General features: G+C 36.0%; 1 protein-coding gene across 7 annotated transcripts in view; it reads right to left on the bottom strand.

The window, feature by feature from the left end:
• The window catches only part of LARP1B (La ribonucleoprotein 1B), a 130356-nt gene that overhangs the window by 75872 nt on the left and 29856 nt on the right, over window positions 1-24628 (bottom strand). For 6 of the 7 annotated variants that reach the window (XM_059923585.1, XM_059923587.1, XM_059923588.1 and 3 more), the window contains exons 9-11: window positions 20699-20873; window positions 17100-17272; window positions 9228-9593 (exon numbers count right to left, since the gene is read on the bottom strand). In XM_059923585.1, coding sequence (XP_059779568.1) covers window positions 9228-9593; window positions 17100-17272; window positions 20699-20873 — 714 coding nt within the window. Of the gene's footprint in view, window positions 1-9227; window positions 9594-17099; window positions 17273-19918; window positions 20118-20698; window positions 20874-24628 lie in introns of those variants that run through there. The other variant, XM_059923591.1, reaches the window with a different exon arrangement.

Here is a 24628-nt window from a genome sequence, read left to right as displayed (position 1 = left end):
TTCAAGAACATTAACACCTTATCAGTTATGATAAGCAAATATTTTGTCCTATTTTGCAGGCTGTCTGTTCACCCTGTTTTGTGTCTGTTAATACACATAAGCTTTTGATTTTCATGAATTCCAACTTGTCTATTTTTTTAAACATGTGCTTTTGGTGTTATATGCAAGAAATCACTGCCAAATCAAATGTCATGAGGCTTCACTCCCATGTTTTCTTCTAAGAGTTTTGGGTTTTAGGTTGAATTCTTTAATCTGTTATTAAAATTTTTATGCATATGGTGTTAAAGTAAGGGTCCATCTTCATTCTTTCGCATGTGAATACTCAGTTTCCCCAACACCATTTGTTGAAGAAGTTGTCCTTTCCCCACTGAGTGGTCTTGGCATTCAAGTTCTGGGCTCTATAATTCCAATTGTCTATGTCTATCTTTATGCCAGCAATACACTGTTTTAATTACAGGAGTTTTGCAATATGTTTTGAAATCAGCAGCATGAGATTTCCAACTTTATTTCCTCTTTTTAAAGATTGTTTTTGGTTCTTCAGGGTCCCATGAGATTCCATATAAATTTCATTATCCGTTATCCTATTTCTGCAAAAAATGCCATTGGGACCTTGATAGGGATTGCACTGAATCTGTAGATCACTTTGGGTAGTACTGACTTCCAATCCATGTACACAGGATGTCTTTCCTTTTACTTGTTTAAAAATCATTTTATTAAGATATAATTCACATGTGGTACAATCTACCCCAGTGTACAATTGTTTTTAGTTTACACATGCAACCATCATCACAATCAATATTACAACATTTTCATCACTCCAAAAAGAAACCCAGTACCCACTAGCAGTCACTATTTTCTCCACCCATCCCAAACTCCACCTTAGGTAGCCACCAACCTAATTTCTCTCTGTTCTGGACATTTCAGATAAACAGAATCATATAATATGTGGTACCTTGTGACTGGCTTCTTTTACTTACCATGATGTTTTCATATAGCATGTATCAGTAAATTCACTTTTTTCTATTGCCAAATAATATTCCATTGTATGGCTATACCACCTTTTATTTATCCATTCATCAGCTGACGAACATTTGAGTTCTTTCCACTTTCATAATGCTGCAAGGAAGACTTGTGTACAAGTTTTTGTGTGGACATATGTTGTCATTTCTCTCATGTATATACCTAGGAGTGGCATTCCTGGGTCATATAATAACTCTGTTTAACATTTTGAGAACTGCCAAATTGCTTTCCAAAACAGTTGGACCATTTTACATCCTTACCAGTAGTCCATGAGGATTCATATTTCCCCCATCATCACCAGCAATTGTGAGTATATATTTTTTATTGTGGTCATCCTAGTAGGTATGGGCGGCACCTCATTGTGATCATGATTTTTCACTTCACTTCCCTGATGGCTAATGATGTCAACTAAGTTTCCATGGGCTTATTGGCCATTTGTATATCTTCTTTGGAGAAATATCTATTCATTTTCTTTGCTCATTTTATAACTGGGTTATTTGCCCTTTTTATTATTGAGTTGTAAGTTTTTTACATATTAAAAATGCAACTCCTTTATTAAATATGATTTGCAAATATTTTCTCCTAAGCTGTTTTTTTCAGTACACTATGTTTTAGAACAGTTTTACCTTCACAGCAAAATTATATGAAACTAGAGTTCTCATATACCCTATAACCTCCCCCACACACAGCCTGCCCACTATCAACAACCTGCACCAAGCGTTACATTTGTTACAATCAGTGAACCTACAATGACACATCACCAAAAGTCCATAATTTACATAGGTTTCACTCAGTGTTGTACTTCCCATGGGTTTTGATATATGGATGGATATAATGATGGATAATGACATATCCATCATTATAATATTATCATACCAAAAAAATCTCACTGCCCTAAACATCGTTTGTTCTGCCTATTCATCCCTCCCTCCCCCCAACCCCTAGAAACCACTAGTTTTATTATCTCCATCATTTTCCTTTTCTAGAACATTGACTAGTGGGAATCACCCAGTATGCAGCCTTTTCAGATTGGACCTTTTCACTTAGTAACATGCATTTAAGGTTCCTGCATGTCCTTTCATGGTCTGATAGCTCGTTTCTTTTTACCACTAAATAATATTTCATTGTCTGGATATACCACAGTTTATTTATCCATCTGCCTACTGGAGGATGTCCTGGTTGCTTCCAAGTTTTGGCAATTATGAATAAAGCTGCTTTAAACATCCATGTGCAGGTTTTTGTGTGGACAAAAAATTGTCCACACAATCTAGATTGTATGGTAAGAGTATGTTTAGTTTTGTAAGAAACTTCCAAACTGTCTTCCAAGGTGGCTGTACCATTTTGCATTCCTACCTCCAATGAATGAGGGTTACTCCACATTCTCAGCAGCATTTATTAGTGTTGTCAGTGTTCTAAATGTTGGCCATTCTAATAGGCGTGTAGTAGAATCTCACTGTTGCCTTACTTTGCAATTCCCTGATGATATATGGATGTGGAGTATCTTTTTGTATTCTTATTTGCCATTTGTATATCTTCTTTGGTGAGATGTCTGTTCAGATCTTTGGTCCATTTTTTATTCAGGTTGTTTTCATATTGTTGATTTTAAGAGTTCTTTGTATATCTTGGATTATAGTCCTTTATCAGATGTGTGTTTTACTAATATTTTCTACCATTCCGTAGCTTGGCTTCTCATTCTTGACAGTGCCATTCACATAGCAAAAGTTTTCCATTTTAATGAAATCCAACTTATTAAAAGTCATTGCTCAACCCAAGATCATCTAGATTTTATCTTATATTACTTTCTAGGAATTTTATAGTTTTGTGTTTCACATTTCAGCCTGTGATCCATTTTGAGTTAATTTTTGTGAAGGGAGTAAGGTCTGTGTCTAGATTAATTTTTTTTTCATGTGGATGTCCAGTTGTTCCATCACAATTTGTTGAAAAGACTCTATGTTCTCCATTTTATTGCCTTTGCTCCTTTGCCAAAGATCAGTTTATTTTTAGAGGTCATTTCTGGGTTCTCTATTCTGTTCCATTGATCTATTTGTCTGTTATTTCACCAATATCACACTGTCTTGATCACCATAGCATTATAGTAACTCTTGAAGTTGGATATTACCAGTCCTCTGACTTATCTTCTCCTTCAGTATTGTATGGGTTATTCTGGGTCTTTTGCCTCTCCATAAAATTTTAGAATCAGTTGGTCAATATCCACAAAATAAATTCCTAGAATCTTGATTGGGATTGCATTGGATCTACAGATCAATTTGGGAAAACTGACAATATTGAGTCTCTCTTCCTGTGTATGAATACAGAATCTCTCTCATTTATTTAATTCTTTGATTTCTTTCATCAGAGTTATGGTATTCCTCACATAGACCTTGTACATATTTTCTTAGACTTATATCTCAGTTATTTCATTTTGGGGGGTGCTAATATAAATGGGTTTTTTTGGGGGGGTCCATCTTCTGGTGTCCTTTGAAATACAAAATTTTAAATTTTTTGATAATATCAAAATTATTTTTTCCTCCTGTTGCTTGTGCTATTGGTGTCATATAAGAAACCACTGTCAAATACAAAGATTTTCTTCTATGTTTTCCTCTAAGAGCTTTGCAGTTTTTGCTCTTATATTTATGTGTTTAATTTATTTTTAATTAATTTTTGTGCATGGTGAGTTAGGGTGGTGTCTAATTTATTCTTCTGTATGTGGATATCTACTTGTCCCAAGACCATTTGTTGAAAAGACTATTCTTTCCCTTATTGAATGGCTTTTTAGGCACCTTTGCTGGAAGCTGGTTGACCACAGACACATAGGTGAATTTCCCAACTCTCAATTCTCTTCCATTGATCTGTATGCCTATCCTTATACTAGTATCAACATTGCCTTAATGTAAGGACTGTGTATGAATCCTTCAACTTTGTTCTCTTTCAAGATTGTTTTGGCTATTCTGGGTCCGTTGAATTTACATATGAATTTCAGATCAGCTTGTCAATTTCTGCAAAGAAGCCAGTTAGGATACTGACAGGGACTACACTGAATCTGTAGATTGATTTTGGATTATTACTATTTTATGGTGTGTATTTTTTCAGTCTTTTAATTTCAATCCTTTGGCTTCCTTATCTTTTTGATGTGTCACGTGTAAATAACATAACTGGTTGTATTTGCATATATTCTGACAATATTCATTTTTGCTACTTAAATATTTGGGTTTCAATTTACTACCTCATTTTTGTGCTGGAAGATTCCTTCCCCTTTATTCTTGTCTTATTCCGTATTTTCCCTTTCTCCTAGTTTCAAGATTATTCCTTCTAATCTTATTTTTAACTGGGTATCCTTCAAATGGCAAAATGAAAACTTTTAAAACTAAAAATAATCAATTATCTTCTTTCCAAACACAAAAGTACCTTTAAATACGATTTATTCATTGCTCTCTCCCAGTTTGTGTTAATGTTATATTAGATCTGTGAGACACAGTTATTGTTTTATACAGTTAATATTTATTCAGATTTATTTACATATTTATCACTTGCTTTGCTCTATACTCCTTTCTGTATCTCTGGCACCTGGAATCACTTTTATTCCAATTTTGGAAATTCCTTTGACGAACTGCAATTTCTCTCATTATATTTCACTCTCTTACTTGAAAGATACTTTTGCAAGGCACACAATTATAGGTTGGTAGTTATTTTCCCATTTTATATTAACACCATTGTTCCATTGTCTGTTGCATTCAAATGTTACTGGTGAGAAGTCAGCTATCAGTTAGCTGTCCAGTCACTCTTCTTTCTTTGAAAGTAATTGCCTTTCTTCCCTGGCTGCTCCACTCTGGTACCTCTCTGCAGTTCAGAAAAAGTCCTAGGTATTACCTATTAAAATACTGACTCTGTCCCATTTTCTCTCTTTTCCTTCTGGAACTCTGAATAAATATCTATCTTAGACCATGTTTATCACTCTATATTCCACTTGTTTTTTACTTTTCTCAAAAATAAAAAGATTTATAATAAAATCCACTAGATGTTAAATTTTAAATTATACAACTTGATTTGAAATACACCAAATAGCAAAGACTGTCTACAATACCATTCTATACCTTCTTTCATATATTCTATCTCTTTATCTCTCTATGCTGATTTCTGAATAGCTTCTTGTAAACTGTCTTCCAATTCACTGATTCTTTAATTGTATCTAATCTGCTGTTAATCCCTTCAATTAACTGAGTTCTTAATTTCAGCCTTAACTGTTTTTATTCCAGAAGTTCTAGAAAGGTTATTCTTTAGAATTTATTTTTCCCTGCAGATATTTTTCTTTAAACACAGTAAGCAAAGTTACTCTATACTATGTTTAATAATCCTACTATCTAAAATTTTTCAGGGTATGGTCTTACTGTCTGTTACTTTTGCTCATTCTCACATGCAGTACCTTATTTCCTTGTTTGCTTATTAACTTTGTGAGCTGCTCACTTTCTTTTCTTTTTTTTTTTTTAAATTTATTTATTTATTTATTTATTTTTGGCTGCATTGGGTCTTTGTTGCTGTGCTCGGGCTTTCTCCAGCTGCAGCGAGCAGGGGCTACTCTTCGTTGCAGTGCATGGGCTTCTCACTGTGGTGGCTTCTCTTGTTGTGGAGCACAGGCTCTAGGCACGCAGGCTTCAGTAGCTGCAGCATGTGGGCTCAGTTGCTGTGGCTTGCAGGCTCTAGAGCGCAGGCTCAGTAGTTGTAGTTCACGGGCTTAGTTGCTCCGTGGCATGTGGGATCTTCCCAGACCAGGGCTCAAACCCGTGTCCCCTGCACTGGCAGGCGGTTTCTTAACCAGGGAAGCCTAAGCTGCTCACTTTCATTACAAAATAATTTGAGTAAATTCTTTGAGGCCTAGGATAAAGATGAATGTCTTCACAAAAAAGTTAGATTCGTTTCTGCTCATTTCTGGGAAATAAACAGGCCACAATCACTTTAAATTTATGACTAGTAGTTACTCTAGTCACCCATATAGTGTGAATTTGGGGTGCATGATTATAACTTCTAAGCCAATTTTTTTCTCCTTATTCTGCTTAGCACAACTAAGGAAATATGCTTTGTGGTCCCATAGAGGTGAAGATGAGAAAGCAGTTAAGTTCTCTTTCCCTAGGGTATTTTCCTTAGGTACCAATTCAATGGGAAAAGGACTCCTGTTGGAATCCCTGACTTTGACTGGGCCATGGGTTTGTCTTTTACCCCTATATTTTGGGTGGCTTTTGCAAAGCTGAACTTCTCAAACTACCCAAATTCCAAAATGGTCTCCCAGGCAAAACTGGTTTCAACACTCTACTTCTCTATGGTTTTATTCTGATAATAACTTACCTTGTAGATCTTCAAGGATTTTAAGTAGATATTTTCTCATTTATTAAAATGCCATTTTAGTTGTCTTCAGTAATAACAACATGTCAGAAACAGAAGGCCTACACCTACTCTTTGGTACAGTTCAACACAGCTTCTGGATTCAGCAAAACTCCCTTCACAAAGTCAGAAATGATCAACAAACAACCCTACCAATTTGGTATTCTTTTCATTTATACCTAAACTCAATCTGTCCAGCTTCTGACACATCTGATTATTCTTTCCTCTTGAAGACAGTGTTTGGCTTCCACACCAGTTTCCTATACAACTCCTAAATGATCACTCCTCAGGGTTCAGACCTGGGTCTTCTAAATTCTACATTTCCTCTGCCACCAATTTATCTTAAATTACCAACATACATCTCCTGGACTACTTTAATAGCCTCCCAACTGGATTTCTTCTGCCACTCTTGTCCCCATCTAATCCGTTCTCTGCCACAGTAACCAGTGATACTTTAAAAATAAAAATTAGATCACATCCTGTTGGCCTGTATAAAATTCTTCAAGGTACTGCATCTGAACTTTAGGTAAGTTCCAAACTATTTAACATGGCCCACATGTTACCTTCTATGATCAGATGCATGTCTATATATCTATAACTGTTCTCTTACATAAATACTATCAACAGACCTTTTTTCAGTTCCTCAAATATACCAAATTCTTTCCCATCTCAGATCCTTACACCTGCTAGTCCCTTTTCCTAGAATATGGTTTATCTGTTATTTGCATGGCTCATTCTTACTCATAGTTCCTATCTCACTATAACTGTGACTTTCTCACAGGCATTCCCTTATAGCCTAATCCAATAGCATCTTGTTCTTTTCACATTTATCATAATTTGTGATCAAGTACTTATTGCAGCTTATTTTAATGTCTATCGCCCCAATTATTTGTAAGAACCAGGCATGTAGAGATCCTACTGTTATCTTCCCCTTCCATGCCCAGGACCTAACACAGTGTCACACACACAGTAGGAGTTTAATATATATTAAATAATTGATTCCTCTCCCTCTAAACAGACCCTCAGAAAAAGTACAATTCTAATGAGAAATTATGTTGAGCACAGAATTAGAAACAAAGGAAATAAGTTAAATAACAGGAGTGTACATAGGGATCAGATAAGACATAATTACAAGCAGACCCATAATGCTTAAGAGCCATATAACCAAGATTACTTTCCCCTGACTAATATTTAATGGCTAAGGCAATAGATGAGTTAATTAAATTTAATTATTGTTGTCTACACTTTAAAGCAAATAATCATCTATCAACAGGATATGTTTCTCAAGGTGACTTGAAAGTTCGTTATTTGGCACTCTGAAAATATTTTCCCACAGAACCAATATTATACACAGAGGTTAGGTTCCCCTGGTTAGTTCATAATGTTTAATCTGTAATTCATTTATCCATTTTAACAAATATGAATTGAGCACTACTTTGTGCCAGGAACTGTTGTAGCTGGAGATACAGCAGTGTACAAAATAAGACAAAAATCCCTATCCTCATAGATCTTACATTCATGAGATGGAAACAGAAAAGAAGTAAGTGCAATATACAGAATGGTAGATGGTGAAGAACAAAGCAGGGTAGAGGGATAGGGAATGGAGGTAGTGCAATTTTAACCTATTATTAGTTTATTTTCTATCTCTTTTTGTTCCCAAAGGATTTACATTAGATGTTACTTACAGAACTTAAGTATCACAAATAAAGTAACAACCCTTACACAAGGAAAGACTTTCAACCAACTTTATAAAAACACACTTCCTTTCCCATAGCAGTAGGACAGAGAGAACTGCTCAGGCTCTAAGTCACTGACAAGCTACCATATCCTGAGGCAGGATCTCCATAAAGGCAGGGGCTAGAGAAGACGGTAAAAGTAGTGATGGAGAAATTCAAGGAAGAAAAGAAATGAAGACTCAAGAAGGAAAGTACACTTACTGATGATATGGAGCTCCACAGACAGCCAGTCCCTTCTTTCCAACCACGAGTTGGCTGGCTTTTCTTTCTAGAACTGTATTTCTGACCAAGATCTCTTTCCTATTTGGCATATTATACTTATACAACTCTTCCCTCATTATTCTATCCCCAAAACAAATATTTAATTTTGGGGGGTTTTCTGATCAATTTAATGGCAGAAAAAGATCCTTTTTAATTCCTATCTATACAATTAAAAGTCATATAAAAGGAATGCAGATAGCCAGTAGACTACTCTGGCACTCTCTTATTGTACCTTAATAACTGGGATAGGTACCAGGAGGTGGGGTGAAATGCAAGAAGATAAAAAATTGGAACAAGGTTTCAAACACCACTCCCAGCAACAAAGTTATGATTGGACAAGGAGAGAGAATCAGCCAGTTTAATCTTCTATACTTGTCAACAACCAGTTCTACAACCACAGAACATGCACTGCAGACTAACGTGAGAAGGACACAAGGGGCAACAAAAGTAACTCCTTTGTGAAGCCCTGCTCACATAGCTAGGGTGATTATAGCCAGGAAAGGAAAGAGCATATAAACTAAGCCTGTCCATAACTTTAGATTTTATTCCTTCTTATGAGAAAAGGCCTTCTTATTATTTTCACCTGAAAAAAGGGTTTTTAATCAGTGAGTGCTAATATTTTTTTTTGTAATTAAAGTACTTATTTCACTGTCATTTTAATAAAATAATTTTTCAGGTTGTGAATATCAGATATATTTCCAGGAATTTTTCAAATTAAATATAATTTATTTATATTCAAAATTTCATAAAATAAACCCTCAAGTTTAGGAAAACATAAGCAGCAACATGCAATCAAAACATAGCATCAACAGAAAGATGTTGGTCAGAAACAATTACCTTTATGGCTGTGGGTTTGTTTTCATCTTCTTCCATCCACAAATTCTGCTCATAATAATATAAGCCATCATTGATAACTTTAGCAAGTTCAGATGTAATTTTTGCCTCAGACATGTGGTTGCCTGTTCGATCTCCTCCAGGATGTTTTCTCATGTAAGGTGGTGTCTGAGTTACAATCAAAATCTTGTTTAAATCCTGGTCATCAATTTCATAATCTGAATCATTATCAGACCAATCAGTAAATGTGTTTCTTCGCCCTTCTATTTGTTCCATCTCTTCATCAAATAAAAAATCAAGTTCTTCTTGTTCTTGTTCATCTGGAAGATAGAGTTGATTTGATGCCTCTTCAGGTAGAGGTGGTGACTCCTGAAGGAAGAAATTGGTATTTTATATAAAAACATTGTTATCACTTTTACAATAAATGTCACATAACAATGTTAATGTAAGTAATATCAAAACTGTATGCTCAATAACTAGATTAGCAGTCAAACTGTAAAAGAAAATCACACCAGTATTATTCCAGGCCAATAAATATAAAGTAACTGCTAAACAATCAGTTTAAGATTAAAAAAACCCACAAAGCTGAAAAAAGAAGGATTATATTAAAGACTCCTTTAGAGTTAGAATGGTCCTTAGTACCAACTTGTTTTACAGATGAGGGAAAAAAAGGCCTAGAGATGTGACGTTGTTTGTCCACAATTGCAGAATTAGTCTGGACTAGAACAACCAAAGACATTTTTTTTTTTGGCCGCGCTGCATGTCATGCGGGATCCTACTTCCCCAACCAGGGATTGAACCCACACCCCCTGCAGTGGAAGCACAGAGCCCTAACCACTGGGAATTCCCAGAACAACCAGGGTCTTCTGACTTCCAGATTCAACGATCTTCCCTAGTCTCAACCCTTTTTACCTCACAATTATATTAATACCATAATTTGTCAATAAGAAAACAAGTATAACTATCAGATCAGAAATTTTTATAATTTTCTGGAAAGCAGAAAGCAAATGGAATTGTATTAATAATAAACATGACTAGAGGAAATAGAAATCTAAAACCCATATCAAGGAAGGCTGGGACTTCCCTGGTGGTCCAGTGGGTAAGACTCCACACTCTCAATGCAGGGGGCCCAGGTTTGATCCCTGGCTGGGGAACTAGATCCCACACGCATGCCCCAACTAAGAGTTCACATACCGCAACTAAAAAGTGCGCATGCTGCAATTAAAAAGATCCCACCTGCCGCAACGAAGATCCTGCGTGCCGCAACTAAGACCCAGCACAGCCTAAATAAATAAATATTATTTTTAAAAAAAGAAAAAAAAGGAAGGCTACAGGGAAGGCAGACACCATTGATCCCACTGGGGTCCTAAAAAGTTTTGAGATAGTAGGCACAAAAAGCAGGAAAGGACTATGTGACAGCAATCAAAATAGGTACCTGGAAAACTAACTACAGGACACAGTTGTCCCCACACCCTTATCCGAGAATACAAAGTTTTATTATAAAGTCTGCCCCCAACTAAAAGCCCAAGAATCGCTTTCTAAACAAAGTTAAACATTTGCCAAGGGAGGGCTCATATTTTAGGTGCTGGAGCTACAGAGAGGCTGAACACATCCTAGTATTATTCTAAACTTCTAAAACAAAAAGGGGAAAAAGAATAAGGTAATTTTACCAATGAATGAAATATACTAACAAATTCTACCTCCCATAAAAAAGTACTCCTTATTTTAGCAATTTTGGAGATCCAAAACCAGCCCAACTCTGCTCTGCCTAAGTCTAGAAATCCAAGTCTATAGGACCTTTACACTTAACCAAGAGTGTGCAATCATACCTCACATTCAGGAAAATGGTCCTCTGGATGAGCAGATCTATAAGGCCATACACAAAAGAAATCTGTACCAATTTACCAATACTAATATAAACCATCAACCAAAGATCACCAGATATTAAGAGACAATCATCAGCCCAAAAGAGAAAGTCTTTAAAGGACATAAATAATAACATAATGAATAAAAATAGACCAACTCCAAGATATATCATCTGAAATTTCAAGAGTGGGGATGAAGAAATAATCTTAAAAGCTTTCAGCGATAAAAAAATCACTTGGGCTTCCCTGGTGGCGCAGTGGTTGAGAGTCTGCCTGCTAATGCAGGGGACACGGGTTCGAGCCCTGGTCTGGGAAGATCCCACATGCCGCGGAGCAACTGGGCCCGTGAGCCACAACTACTGAGCCTGCGCGTCTGGAGCCTGTGCCCCGCAGCGGGAGGGGCCGCGATAGTGAGAGGCCCGCGCACCGCGATGAAGAGCGGTCCCCGCACCACGATGAAGAGTGGCCCCCGCTTGCCGCAACTAGAGAAAGCCCTCGCACGAACCGAAGACCCAACACAGCCAAAAATAAATAATAAAATAAATAAATAAAGTAGCTATAAAAAAAAAAATGGAGAGTGTAAAGCAGATCCTAGAAAATTGAAAAAAAAAAAAAAATCTTTGTGAGTATATTTAAAAAAAAAAAAAATCACTTGACACACTCTGAAGGAACTGAATTTCACAAGAGTTTTGAAAAACTGACGAAGATGACAGTGGAAAAATGTTTTCAGATTTCTAGGGGAAACAAATGGGACCTCTAATTAAACTTAAAAGCTTTTGCACAGCAAAGGAAACCATAAATAAGATGAAAAGACAACCCTCAGAATGGGAGAAAATACTTGCAAATGAAGCAACTGACAAAAGATTAATCTCCAAAATATATAAGCAGCTCATGCAGCTCAATATCAAAAAACAAACAACCCAATCAAAAAATGGGTGGAAGACCTAAACAGACATTTCTCCAAAGAAGACATACAGATGGCCAACACACACATGAAAAGATTCTCATCACTAATTATTACAGAAATGCAAATCAAAACTACAATGACACCAGTCAGAATAGCCATCATCAAAAAATCTACAAACAATAAATGCTGGAGAGGGTATGGAGAAAAGTGAACCCTCTTACACTGCTGGTGGGAATGTAACTTGATACAGCCACTATGGAAAACAGTATGGAGGTTCCTTAAAAAAACTAAAAATAGAGCTACCATATGATCCAGCAATCCCACACCTGGGCATATATCTGGAAAAGATGAAAACTCTAATTTGAAAAGATACTTGCACCCCAATGTTCACAGCAGCACTATTTACAATAGCCAAGACATGGAAACAACCAAATGCCCATCAACAGACAATTGGTTTAAGAAGATGTGGTACATGTATACAATGGAATATTACTCAGCCATAAAAAGGAACAAAATTGGGTCATTTGTAGAGATGTGAATGGACCTAGAGAGTGTCACACAGAGTGAAGTAAGTCAGAAAGAGAAAAACAAATATCATATATTAACGCATATATGTGGAACCTAGAAAAATGGTACAGGTGAACTGGTTTGCAGGGCAGAAATTGAGACACAGATGTAGAGAACAAATGTATGGACACCAAGGGGGGAACGTGGAGGGGGTGGTGGTGGTGGTGTGATGAATTGGGAGATTGGGATTGACATATATACACTAATATGTATAAAATGGATAACGAATAAGAACCTTCTGTATAAAAATATAAAATAAAATTAAAAAATTAAAAAAAAAAGATGTGGTAAGTGTATACAATGGAATATCACTCAGCCATAAAAAGGAACAAAACTGGGTCATTTGTAGAGACGTGGATGGACCTAGAGAGTGTCACACAGAGTGAAGTCAGAAAGAGAAAAACATATATCGTATATTAATGCATGTATGTGGAATCCAGAAAAATGGTATAGATGACCTTAATTGCCAAGCAGTAATAGACACACAGACTTAGAGAACAAATGTATGGATACCAAGGGGGAAAGGGATGGGGTGGGAGGAATTGGGAGATTGGGATTGACACATATACACTATTGATACTATGTATAAAATAGACAACTGATGGGAACATACTGTACAGGGAACTCTACTTAATGCACTGTAGTGTCCTAAATGGAGGGGATAATATGTATATGTATGGCTGATTCATTTTGCTGTGCAGTAGAAGCTAATACAACATTGTAAAGCAACTATACTCCAATAAAAATTAATTAAAAAAAAAAAAGATTTCTAGGGGAAAATGAAATCTGACCAAGATTTCTATACCCACTCTAGAACGTCTATTTTAAAAAGATCATTTTCTAAAAAGTATGTTGACAGGACTTCCCTGGTGGTCCAGTGGCTAAGACTTCATGCTCCCAGTGTAGTGGGCCCGGGTTCGATCCCTGGTCAGGGAACTAGATCCGGCATGCCGCAACTAAAGATCCCGCATAATGCAACGAAGAGTGAAGATCCCACTTACCGCAACTAAGACCCGGTGCAGATAGGTAGGTAGGTAGGTAGGTAGGTAGATAGATACATACATACGTACATACATACACACATACATAAATAAAAGTATGTTGTCAATAACTAACCTACCTCAGCAGGTATCTCTGAAATATCATACATACATACATACATAAAAGTATGTTGTCAATAACTAACCTACCTCAGCAGGTATCTCTGATGAACCTACAGTCATCTTTCCTCCAGGCCAAGCCCTCACTCTGTAGTACTGGAATACATTTCAGGTCTTACTAATGGTACCAATATTCTTTGGCCATGAAACTGAAAGGTCCTAGATATTATACAATTCTCTTTCCGTTTTGAAAACCACACTCCATCACCAATTTGCTGGCCCTATACAGTAAAATCCAACTAACCCTTGCAAAAACTGTTTTCATCAAATCAAAGATGCTATCAATTTTAACACATTATTTTAAAAGAAATGTTTAAATGTGGAGGGTTTTTTTTTTTTTAACATGAAGGAAAAAACATAGATCTTAGTATAAATGAAATATGGTACAAGTTTCTGTCAGTGAGCCCAAGATATGATCCTCCCTTGTTATCCAGGTTTGCCATGACAAATATACAAATTAATCAGAATCTTTAGAAAATCTTATTTTGAGAAGCTGCTCTAGGTTTTTAAAATGTCCCAAGGAAGAAAACCTCTTGTTAACATTTTAGTATGATGTGCTTAACTACCATTGCTAAGTAAAAACTTATCTTTATTTACAAAACAGAAATAGACTCACAGACACAGAAAACTTATGGTTACTACAGGATAGTGGGGGGGCGGGGTAAATCAGGAGTGTGGAATTAACATACACACACTACTATGTATAAAATAGATAAACAACAAGGACCTACTGTAGAGCACAGGGAAGTATATTCAGTATCTTGTAACAGCCTATAATGGAAAAAATCTGCAAAAGAATAGGTATATACAGATATACATATATGTATAACTGAACCACTTTGCTGTACCACTTGAGGCTAACACAACATTGTAAATTAACTGTACTTCAATTTTTTTTAAATGGTAAATAAAAAAATTAAAAAGTTATCTTTAATCAGGGTTTTAAACTCAGCATTACTGACATGTTGGGCTTGATAGTTCCTTAGGGTGTGTGTGTGGTGGCAGGGGGTGGGGTGGGTGGCTGTCCTGTGCACTGTAGGATGTTTAGCAGCATCCCTGGCCTTCATTCACAAGATGCAGTAGCACTCTCTCAGTTTTAACAACCAAAAATTGTCTCCAGGGGCTTCCCTGGTGGCGCAGTGATTAAGAATCCGCCTGCCAATGTAGGGGACACGGGTTCAAGCCCTAGTCTGGGAAGATCCCACATGCTGCGGAGCAACTAAGCCCGTGCACCACAACTACTGAGCCTGCGCTCTAGAGCCCGCATGCCACAACTACTGAGCCCACGTGCTGCAACTACTGAAGCTTCCGTGCCTAGAGCCCGTGCTCTGCAACGAGAGGCCACAGCAATGAGAAAGAAGCCCGCGCACCACAACGAAGAGCAGCCCCCGCCTGCTGCACCTAGAGAAAGCCCGTGCACAGCAATGAAGACCCAACACAGCCATAAATAAATAAATAAATAAATAAATAAATAAACAAACAAATTAATTAAAAAATAAATAAATTTATCTATTTATTTAAAAAAAAAAATTGTCTCCAGACATTGCCAAACATCCTATGCTGAGGTAAAATATCAACACCCTCTCCATTCCTCCAATGAAGAACCATCCTTAAATCCTTCGTGCTTCCTTTCTTCATGCTTTTATTTTAGGAATAAAGAGCTCTACTCATAATAATCCGTAATATGATAGCTTTCTTCATGCTTCCCACATCTGGGCCCAATTATTTTTAGTGACCTTTTCCTTTTAGAGCTTACTTTGAATATTGAAATTATCTGAATATTTCCAAGTTTATTTTTAGTAAACTTTTTTACTTTGAGATAGTTGTACATTCACATACAGTTATAAGAAATAAAAATCTCGAGGACTTCCCTGGTGGTCCAGTGGTTAAGATTCCACGCTCCCAATGCAGGGGGCACTGGTTCGATCCCTGGTCGGGGAACTAAGATCCCACATGCTGCTCAGCACGGCCAAAAAAAAAGAAAAGAAATAGAAATCTCGTGTACTTTTTACTCAGTTTCCTCCAATGTTAACACACTGTAAAACTATAGTAGACTATCACAAGATAAACACTGATGTTACCCATCAGTCTTACTAGGATTTCCATTTCACTTGTACTCTGTGTTTGTGGTTTAGATCAGAGCAATTTTTATCACATTTGAAGTTCATGTATCCAACCACCAGCCAAAAATACAGCAATTCTACCACAAGAAACTCTCTTATTATTCCCTAACCACGATCATCTCACTCCCTTGTGTGCCCCCAAGAAATTTATTCTCTTTTCCTTTCCTACTGTACAATCACCAAAACATATATTAACCAGACATGTATCATTTACAAGTAATTACATGTAAAAGAATTTTACAAATAATTAACAAGGTTACAAATAATATGGCAAAGTTATAAATTCAAAATTTAGAAAAATTTTGTCAGCTTTAACAAAACTGAAATATTATTCAAATATAAACTAATTTCAAGTAAAAAAGGTTAAAGCGAAATATTCTTAAATCATATTCAGAAATAAGATAAATTTTAAAAAATGATACAATATTATTTATTTTCAACTACTTAGTAACCCATAAGCTTTACTGAAGGGCAAAGGTTCCAATTTTTACCATTTTTCTTAAAACTTTTCTGAATTTATATATGTACCTCAAAAACAGTGGCCTTACACTCCACTCAGAATATATCACACTTCGGACTTACCTGCTGGCGCAGTGGTTAAGAATCCGCCTGCCAATGCAGGGGACACGGGTTCGAGCCCTGGTCTGGGAAGATCCCACATGCCACAGAGCAACTAAGCCCGTGCACCACAACGACTGAGGCTGTGCTCTAGAGCCTGCGAGCCACAACTACTGAGCCCACGCGCTTAGAGCCCGGGCTCCGCAACAAGAGAAGCCACCACATTGAGAGCCACCACATTGAGAAGCCCGTGCACCGCAACAAGAGTAGCCCCGGGCTTCCCTGGTGGCGCAGTGGTTGAGAATCTGCCTGCCAATGCAGGGAAGACGGGTTCGAGCCCTGGTCTGGGAAGATCCCACATGCCGCAGAGCAACTGGGCCCGTGAGCCACAATTACTGAGCCTGCGCGTCTGGAGCCTGTGCTCCGCAACAAGATAGGCCGCGATAGTGAGAGGCCCGCGCACCGCGATGAAGAGTGGCCCCCGCTCGCCACAACTAGAGAAAACCCTCGCACAAAAACTAAGACCCAACACAGCCATAAATAAATAAAAAAAAAGAGTAGCCCCCACTCAACGCAACTAGAGAAAGCCCACGCACAGCAAAGAAGACCCAACACAGCCAAAAATAAATAAATAAAAATTTTTTTAAAATTTCTAAAAAAATATATCACACTTCACTTGGGTCATAACAACTTGCCTTCAATTTCACTGGGGATGGACGATGTCTCTTTTTTACTTCTATCCAAGGTTCTGAGTCCAAGTCGGGCAAACTGGCAGACAAAACTCTAGACATTGCTTGAAGATTACTTGTTTCAGTGTTTTTCTTTGGGCTCAGTGGACTTCCAATTCTTGGAGAATTTGGGGCAGACTCTAAAATTTTAAGTTAGTTCTATAGTTAAAATAATGGTTTTCTTACTTATAACACACATTTTTTCTTTACTTGGGCATTTTCTTTCTTCACAAAAACATGATAAATCAATCTCAATTATAATCTTTCAGTGATTTTCAAACCCAAAGGGCTTTGTAAGATGTATTCGAGTGAAGCCAATGAATAATAACAGGAATGTTATCAACCCTTATGCAGACATATTCATTCAAACTTCTCAAGAATATCAATGCAAGTCACTTACTAATTATGACAAGACATTTGGGAGTCAATTCTCTGTGAAACCTTAGATTCATTAATTGTAATGAAATTAGGGAATCTTAAATGCTACTAAGCAAATAAAATTCATATTTTATTCAAGGCAAAATCAATCCTTCATTGTTCTGCTAGGATCTATACTAAGGTGGCCAATACTCATACTTTTCTCATCTCCTTTGCCTAACAAGGTTTACCTAAATGCAGTTTGGCCCTTGGCTCGCAGTGAATACTGTGAAGACTAGAATGTCACGTCATTAAAGTGCAATGCCCTGGTAATAACAAAACATTTTACAACTCTGATGGAATTAAAAATGCCTTTCTCCACACTTTTAATCAAAGTAATTATATGCTCTATAAAATACAAATCAATTCCTTTATAAATTTTTTTTCAGAAGTCGAAGAATATTTAAGTTGTAATGCAATATGAACTTGCTTTGGACAAAAAGTGTTTTAAAAACAAATTTATACGGTAAACTTCTAAACATTATTTACTCCTCAAAGCCAATTCCCTGAAAATATTGCAAAGTTGAATACTACAGAGAGAAAGTTGAAATAAATGAACACCAACAATCCTTCTAACTTACTAAATGAAAATGCAAAGGCACATTCCAGGAGTGAGTTTGAGAGAGTATTCCAAGATTTTACTTTCATCTACTACATACGAGAGTCAGATGGATTTATTATCTTCTCCATGGACACACAGATCCAGGCTTCAACCACCAGATTACTATATTGCTTTAAAAAGAAGTATAATGATTCATAACAGAAAACGCTCTAAAACTGCATTGTTCAATACAATAGCCACTAGCCTTGTGGAGCTACAAAGCACTTGAAATGTGGCTAGTGCTGAAATGTGCTCAGGATAAGTGTAAAATACACAGCAGATTTCAAACACTTGGTACAAAAATAACATTGGTCGATAATTTTTATATTAATGTCATAATATTTGGATATATTAAAATTAATTTCATTTGTTTTACGGCTTTTAATGCTATTAAAAATTATTAGGATTACATGTGTGGCAAACATAATATTTCTATTGGACACTGCCACTCTACAACTTAATGGTACATGTCATCAATTGATCCAAAAAATTAGTACGAGTGAAAAGGTTTGGGCTGTCAGTATTAATATTGAAGTTATAGGAATGAAAAAAACATTAACTCTAGAGAACCCTATTCCTAATACTATGAATCATCTCTATTCATGCAGTAAATAAAGCTTTAAAAGTAGACTAGGAACCACCACTAGTAACTGGGAGAATTAACTAAATTAGTATGTATAGTTCATGTATACACCATTAGAACAGTATCTGGCAAAAGGCAGAGAAATCAGTATCTACTATCTTTAACACAGAAATTGAATTTTTAAATACCTACTTAAGTTTATGATATAATCATCTCTAATTGCTCTTTAAGCTTGAATAATGTTTCTACCATGAAGTTGTATGTTTCACAATATTCACAATACATGTGCTTATATTGGGTTGGCCAAAAAGTTCGTTCAGGCAATATGTATGAGCATGTAAATGAGTATATTTTTTTTTTAAAAAAACACAAAAATGTACAAACATTGTGATTTTATTCTTGTAATTTTATTAATAATGCATAAATGGTTAATGGACAGGCATCACCAACTTGACTGACTTATCTTAGCTACCTTGTGGAAAAAGTATTTTCTATTTAACAACTGACCTAATGCCTGTTCATAAGACGGTTAAAAATGTCATCTTGGACCCCAAGTTTACACAATAACTTAATCTAACTTACCATCAGACATTGTATTCTTTTTTAAAAAAAACTAAAAAATGTCACTTGAAGTTCTTCAACTTTTAAAACACCTGCCCAAGTTGCTTGCTAGGTGTAGAGGCACAGAGGGCTGACAATCAAAGAAACACTAAATAAAAATATCTGTGAGACTGTCCATCAGTGCTTTATTGATGGGAGGTCTCTACACTGGTATATAAAATATATTCTGAAGAGTAAAAAAAAAAAAAAAAAAACTCTCGTTCGTTTCTTAAGTTTCTTATCCCTTAGTGTCCACATTAATAAATCTTACAGTCCATGCGAAACACTATGACAACATGTGAATTATACAATGTACACTATACTGTGAAGAGCAAATCAAATAGCAAAGGACCTAACAATCTGAGAAATTCCACTCAAGTCTCTCTATTTCTGCTTTATTGATCTGGACACAAGTACATAAGTCTGGAAGGAAAACACAGAACCTTGCAATATTTCCAGAATGATAATTAACTTTCCCACCATGAAAAAAAGTAGCACATGCAGCCCAGGCTAATTACAAACAAATGGGCAGCTCCTATAAAAACAACAGCAGTCCTCTGGTCTGTCTTTCATCATCATCACAAAGGTGTTTATCTCCATGGTAGTGTTGGCCCAACCTCCTCCACAGGAGCTGGGAGTAGACATTCTTGCACAGAAGTCTGGTCGCTTTCATTTCTGCAGACGATTTGTTCCAATGTTTATAATGATATTTCAGTGAGTCACCTATTCCTCTGCATATTCCGATCAAATGACATCCAAGAGCATCAGTAGATCATCACCCTGACTGAAAAAAGTTTAAGCACACATATTTTTTCCCAAGAGGGAATGTCTTAAAAATGATCCAGGAAAAAATTCTTAACATTAAAGCAGTTTTTGGAAATTCTAAATACCACCAATTCTTTAATATATAATTATAATAACTTCATAAGAGATCCCCAATTCTGATTTAGAATATAGGTCATCTTGTCATTTCAAGACAAAGTTGAAGCACATAAGAAAAAAATTAAAGGAAGGCTAACCCCACTCTTGAGTATAAGACTTTTAGACCATTCCAGTCTTACAAGGGGAAAACTGGCGGAATACATCTATAATCATTTAGTAAAATTAAGATAGGTAGAAACTCCACATGTGACAAAGTAGACAAATAAGTTAAGAATAAATAGAGCAGAGCTCCTCCCATAATTCTTAAATCCCTATTTAATTTATAACTTTCTGTGGGAGGCAATACGAATAGAATTTAAAGCATCGTAAGTCACTGGGTTATCTTTAATTTTCTATTGAATCTATATAAACTTTAAAAAGGATAGGTAAATTGGACTAAATAGCCCACTGTTATGCTGTTTGCTCTAGAAGAAAAGCTGTTACCTGTATGTGAACCAAAGGCTTGGCCTGGTACAAACTCTGGGCAATCAATCAGTTGAGAGAAGTCTGTTTGTGGCACACTACGTGGAGGAGGGCCCGGAATTGGCCATTTTTCTGGTTCTATCTTTTTTCTCATTTTCTCGTCCACAATTTCCACTTCTGTGCTATCTTTCAGTGCCTATAAATAGGAATTTTGAGTTATTAAAGAACATTCATTCAAAAAATTTAATTGTACCTCCTATACTTCTAATAACCTAAACATTTTTTAAGTCTGAAATCAGCATAGGATATTACAGTTAATGTAATATTTCTCAGAATATCCATGAACAGAACAGATTTTAAAATAATTTGCCCTTGTAAGGTAACAAATATCCTGATTTAACATATAGCAAATTATTCTAATTGTGAAAACCAAATTTTCAATTAAGGAGTATTGCATCAACTTGAAGCAAACTGCTATAATTTTTTATTGACAATTTTTTCCGCTCCTATTTCCTTTAGTTTTCCCTTAATATAATATCATCAAATAAAATTTAGGCATTATATTTAATTATTATAATAAATACCACCATTATTGAATAATAAACACACACATGCAGAGATTCCTCATAACACCTTGTAAGTGTAAAGTAGGTTTCACAGATGAGGAAATTGAGGCTCAAAGAAATAAAGTAACTTGATAAAGGTTATGGACTTAGTATGAGGCAATACCAGGACTCAAACCATTTATTATCTGTCCAACACGAAAACTCTCAGCCACTAGGATATGGTGGCTCTCAAAAATAGCTTGCTGTAATTTAAGGATAAAATAAAACTAGAACAAAATTTCTTCCAAATAAAAATTACAGCCTTACTGATCTGAATCTTCCCTGAAATTCAAGGATACTCACACCTTTAGAAACTAGGAAAAATACAAATATAAAAACTCAACATACAAACTGTTAACTTATAAAGATTAAAACTCGCTATATTTTAGTTGGAGAACACATTATATGTATTACTTTAAGTATCTTACATTTGTATGCCCTTAATATTAGTATCATACTTACTTCTCAAGTAAGTATATTTTCTGTAACTGGACATTACTTTAAAATTAGTATTAAAATTATTTAAAAACAAACTCTTTTGATGGGAATCAGGATACTCACTGAAAGAGAAGAGAGTCTGAAATATGGAATGAAGGAAATAAGGAAGAATCTTACAGTAAAGCGTTTGAGTTGCTGATATATGTATTTTTTTAATGTATTTTTCTAGTTTTGTCCACTGAATGTTCTAGAAGCAATGACACCCCAGTAGCAAAGCAGTATACCCAACATCCAGATCTTGCAATAACATGGATGAATTTCAAAAACTACAAATGAAAGAGCCAGGAGACAGAAGAACTCTATTTACACAAAAGTAAAGAAAAGACAAAATAAATCTCTGGTAACAGAATCAGAAAAGTGCTTTGGTTTGGTGGGGCAAAGGGTGAGGGGATGGGGGACTGACTGCAAAGGGCCACTAAGGAAGTTTTTAGAGTAATTAACTATATCTTGTTTGGAGCAGGCTTATACAATTTTCAAAACTCGAACTGAACACCTAATAGCCCTGCATTTTACATCATGTTATTTACACCTGAATTTTAAAAAGAAAAAGAAAAAGAAAAATCACCTTAAAACTTTGCTATGGGTTTAAGTTTTTCAAAATGTTTTGGAAAAAGACCACCAACACTGTTCGCTGGTATGTGAAGCAAGTCAAACTCTGAACAGCAGTAGTTTTAATTGGTTCAATATTTTGGAAAAACGTTTAGCAGTATTTACAAAAGCTAAGCTCGTATATATATATATGTTTGTATACACACACACACAAACACACACGCACACGCAAATAACCTGTTACCCATCAATTTCACAGAAAAATAAGTGCATATGTCCATCCAAAAATATGTACAGTAATAATGTTCACAACAGTCACATATTCAAGCTGTAAAGAATCCAAATGTCTATAAGAGGAACCCGAAAAAAGTTATATTCATACAATTGAATACTACTGCAAAATGAAAAATAAACAACTGCCACACACAATAACAACATGGATAAGCCTTACAGAAATAACAAGCAACAGTCAGATATAAAAGATTTCAAGTAACTTTGATTATTAAATGTTTAAAAAACAAGATGAGGGACCTCTCTGAAAAGCAACTACTTTGAGGAGAACAGTGATTCAGACTAGGAGGGAGTACAAGGGAGCTCCCTGGGATGTTGAAAATGTTCTATCTTAATCTGTGTAGCAGTAACACAAGTATGTACATAGGGGAAAGTCACTCTTAATCTTATAACTTCTAATATACAATGTATAAGTTATGTCTCAATTTAAAGAAAAATTTTCAGGAAAAAATTCAAAGTTCTTTATATATAGCTATTGAATGATCTTCCAATATATGCTGTTTTTATAAAAGGAAGGGGTATAACAGTATATGTAGCAAAACATGAACTATCTCAGGAAGAATACACAAAAAAGAAGTAACACTACTTGCCACACCAAGGAAGGTTTAACTAGTTCACTGTTGGTGAAAGATGAGAAGGAAATTTTTCACTATATACCCTTTGAATATTGAATCACAGGGAATTAATTCCCTACTGAAAAGAAAAAAACAAAAAAAACTCAAGAAGAAAATAAAGAAAACAGAAAGGGGGAAAGTTGTAACTCAGGCCTTAAAAGACTCATACAAAAACTTAAAAGGCTCACAGCAGACACAAATTAAGGAAAAGATCTAGACAGAGTTAGACATATTTTTACTAAAACCAAATCTTGGTTATCTTGAACTCCTAAACAATGAGCTACAGTATACACTCAACATTTCTGGGTATCTGAGGGTTTTTTTCCTATTATTTTCTATTATTTCTATTATATTGTACTATAACTATGTTAAGTGATAACACTGCAATAGCCATCATTATTACAATATACATATGTATCAAAGTAAAAAAAAAAAAACAAAAAAAAGAAAAAGAGTGAAGTAAGGTGAAAAACGAATGGGAGAGGAGGAAACAGATTCAGTAAGTTTAGCTGTGTAGACACACTCAACCAGAGCAGATACAGGTGTTAGCTAAAATATATTCTGCTTCTTTTGATAGTTTTTTCAAGACAGTTAAGACTTAAGCATATTCAAATACATATAGGAAAAAGCTGGTAGAAACGAAGATAAAAGGAGTAATCAACAGAAGGATATCCTTGAAGACTAACAGTAACAGCAAATTCTTATTTAGAGCTTACTGTGTATGCCAGACTCTGCCGTTACACATTTCATACTCATAACAACCCTATGAAGTATGTATTGTTGTAACAATTTCCACTTTACAGAAGTCTCAGGACCCTGCCTGAAGTCACAGAGCTAGGAGGATATGTATGCAGGTTCTAAAGTCCATGCTCTAAATCAGTATGTTTATACTGCAAAGCCTAATGAAGCCTTACCTTCTTAAGGGAAAAAAAGACATCTTTCCCACTGTAATAAGTGGTAGGTACATAATGAATGTTAAGTGAATTCAGACCTATGCTATTCTAAATCACTATGCTTATGTGTTTCTATGTTTCACAGTAGTATTATTTCTTACTGTAAATCAGTCACCGTGGGGACTTCGCTGGTGGCACAGTGGTTAAGAGTCCACCTGCCAGCGCAGGGGACACGGGTTCGAGCCCTGGTCTGGGAAGATCCCGCGTGCCGCGAAGCAACTAAGCCCATGCACCACAACTACTAAGTCTGCACTCTAGAGTCTGTGTGTCACAGCTACCAAAGCCCCCGTACCTAGAGCCCATTCTCCGCAACAAGAGAAGCAACCGCAATGAGAAGCCCACGCACCACAACGAAGAGTAGCCCCCGCTCACCGCAACTAGAGGAAGCCCGTGCACAGCAGCGAAGACCCAATGCAGCCAAACATAAATAAATAAACTCTA

Source organism: Balaenoptera ricei, chromosome 5, assembly GCF_028023285.1.
Source record: "Balaenoptera ricei isolate mBalRic1 chromosome 5, mBalRic1.hap2, whole genome shotgun sequence".
Classification (NCBI taxonomy): domain Eukaryota; kingdom Metazoa; phylum Chordata; class Mammalia; order Artiodactyla; family Balaenopteridae; genus Balaenoptera; species Balaenoptera ricei.
Note: the sequence above shows the minus strand (reverse complement) of the source record. Positions and strands in the feature narration are given on the sequence as shown.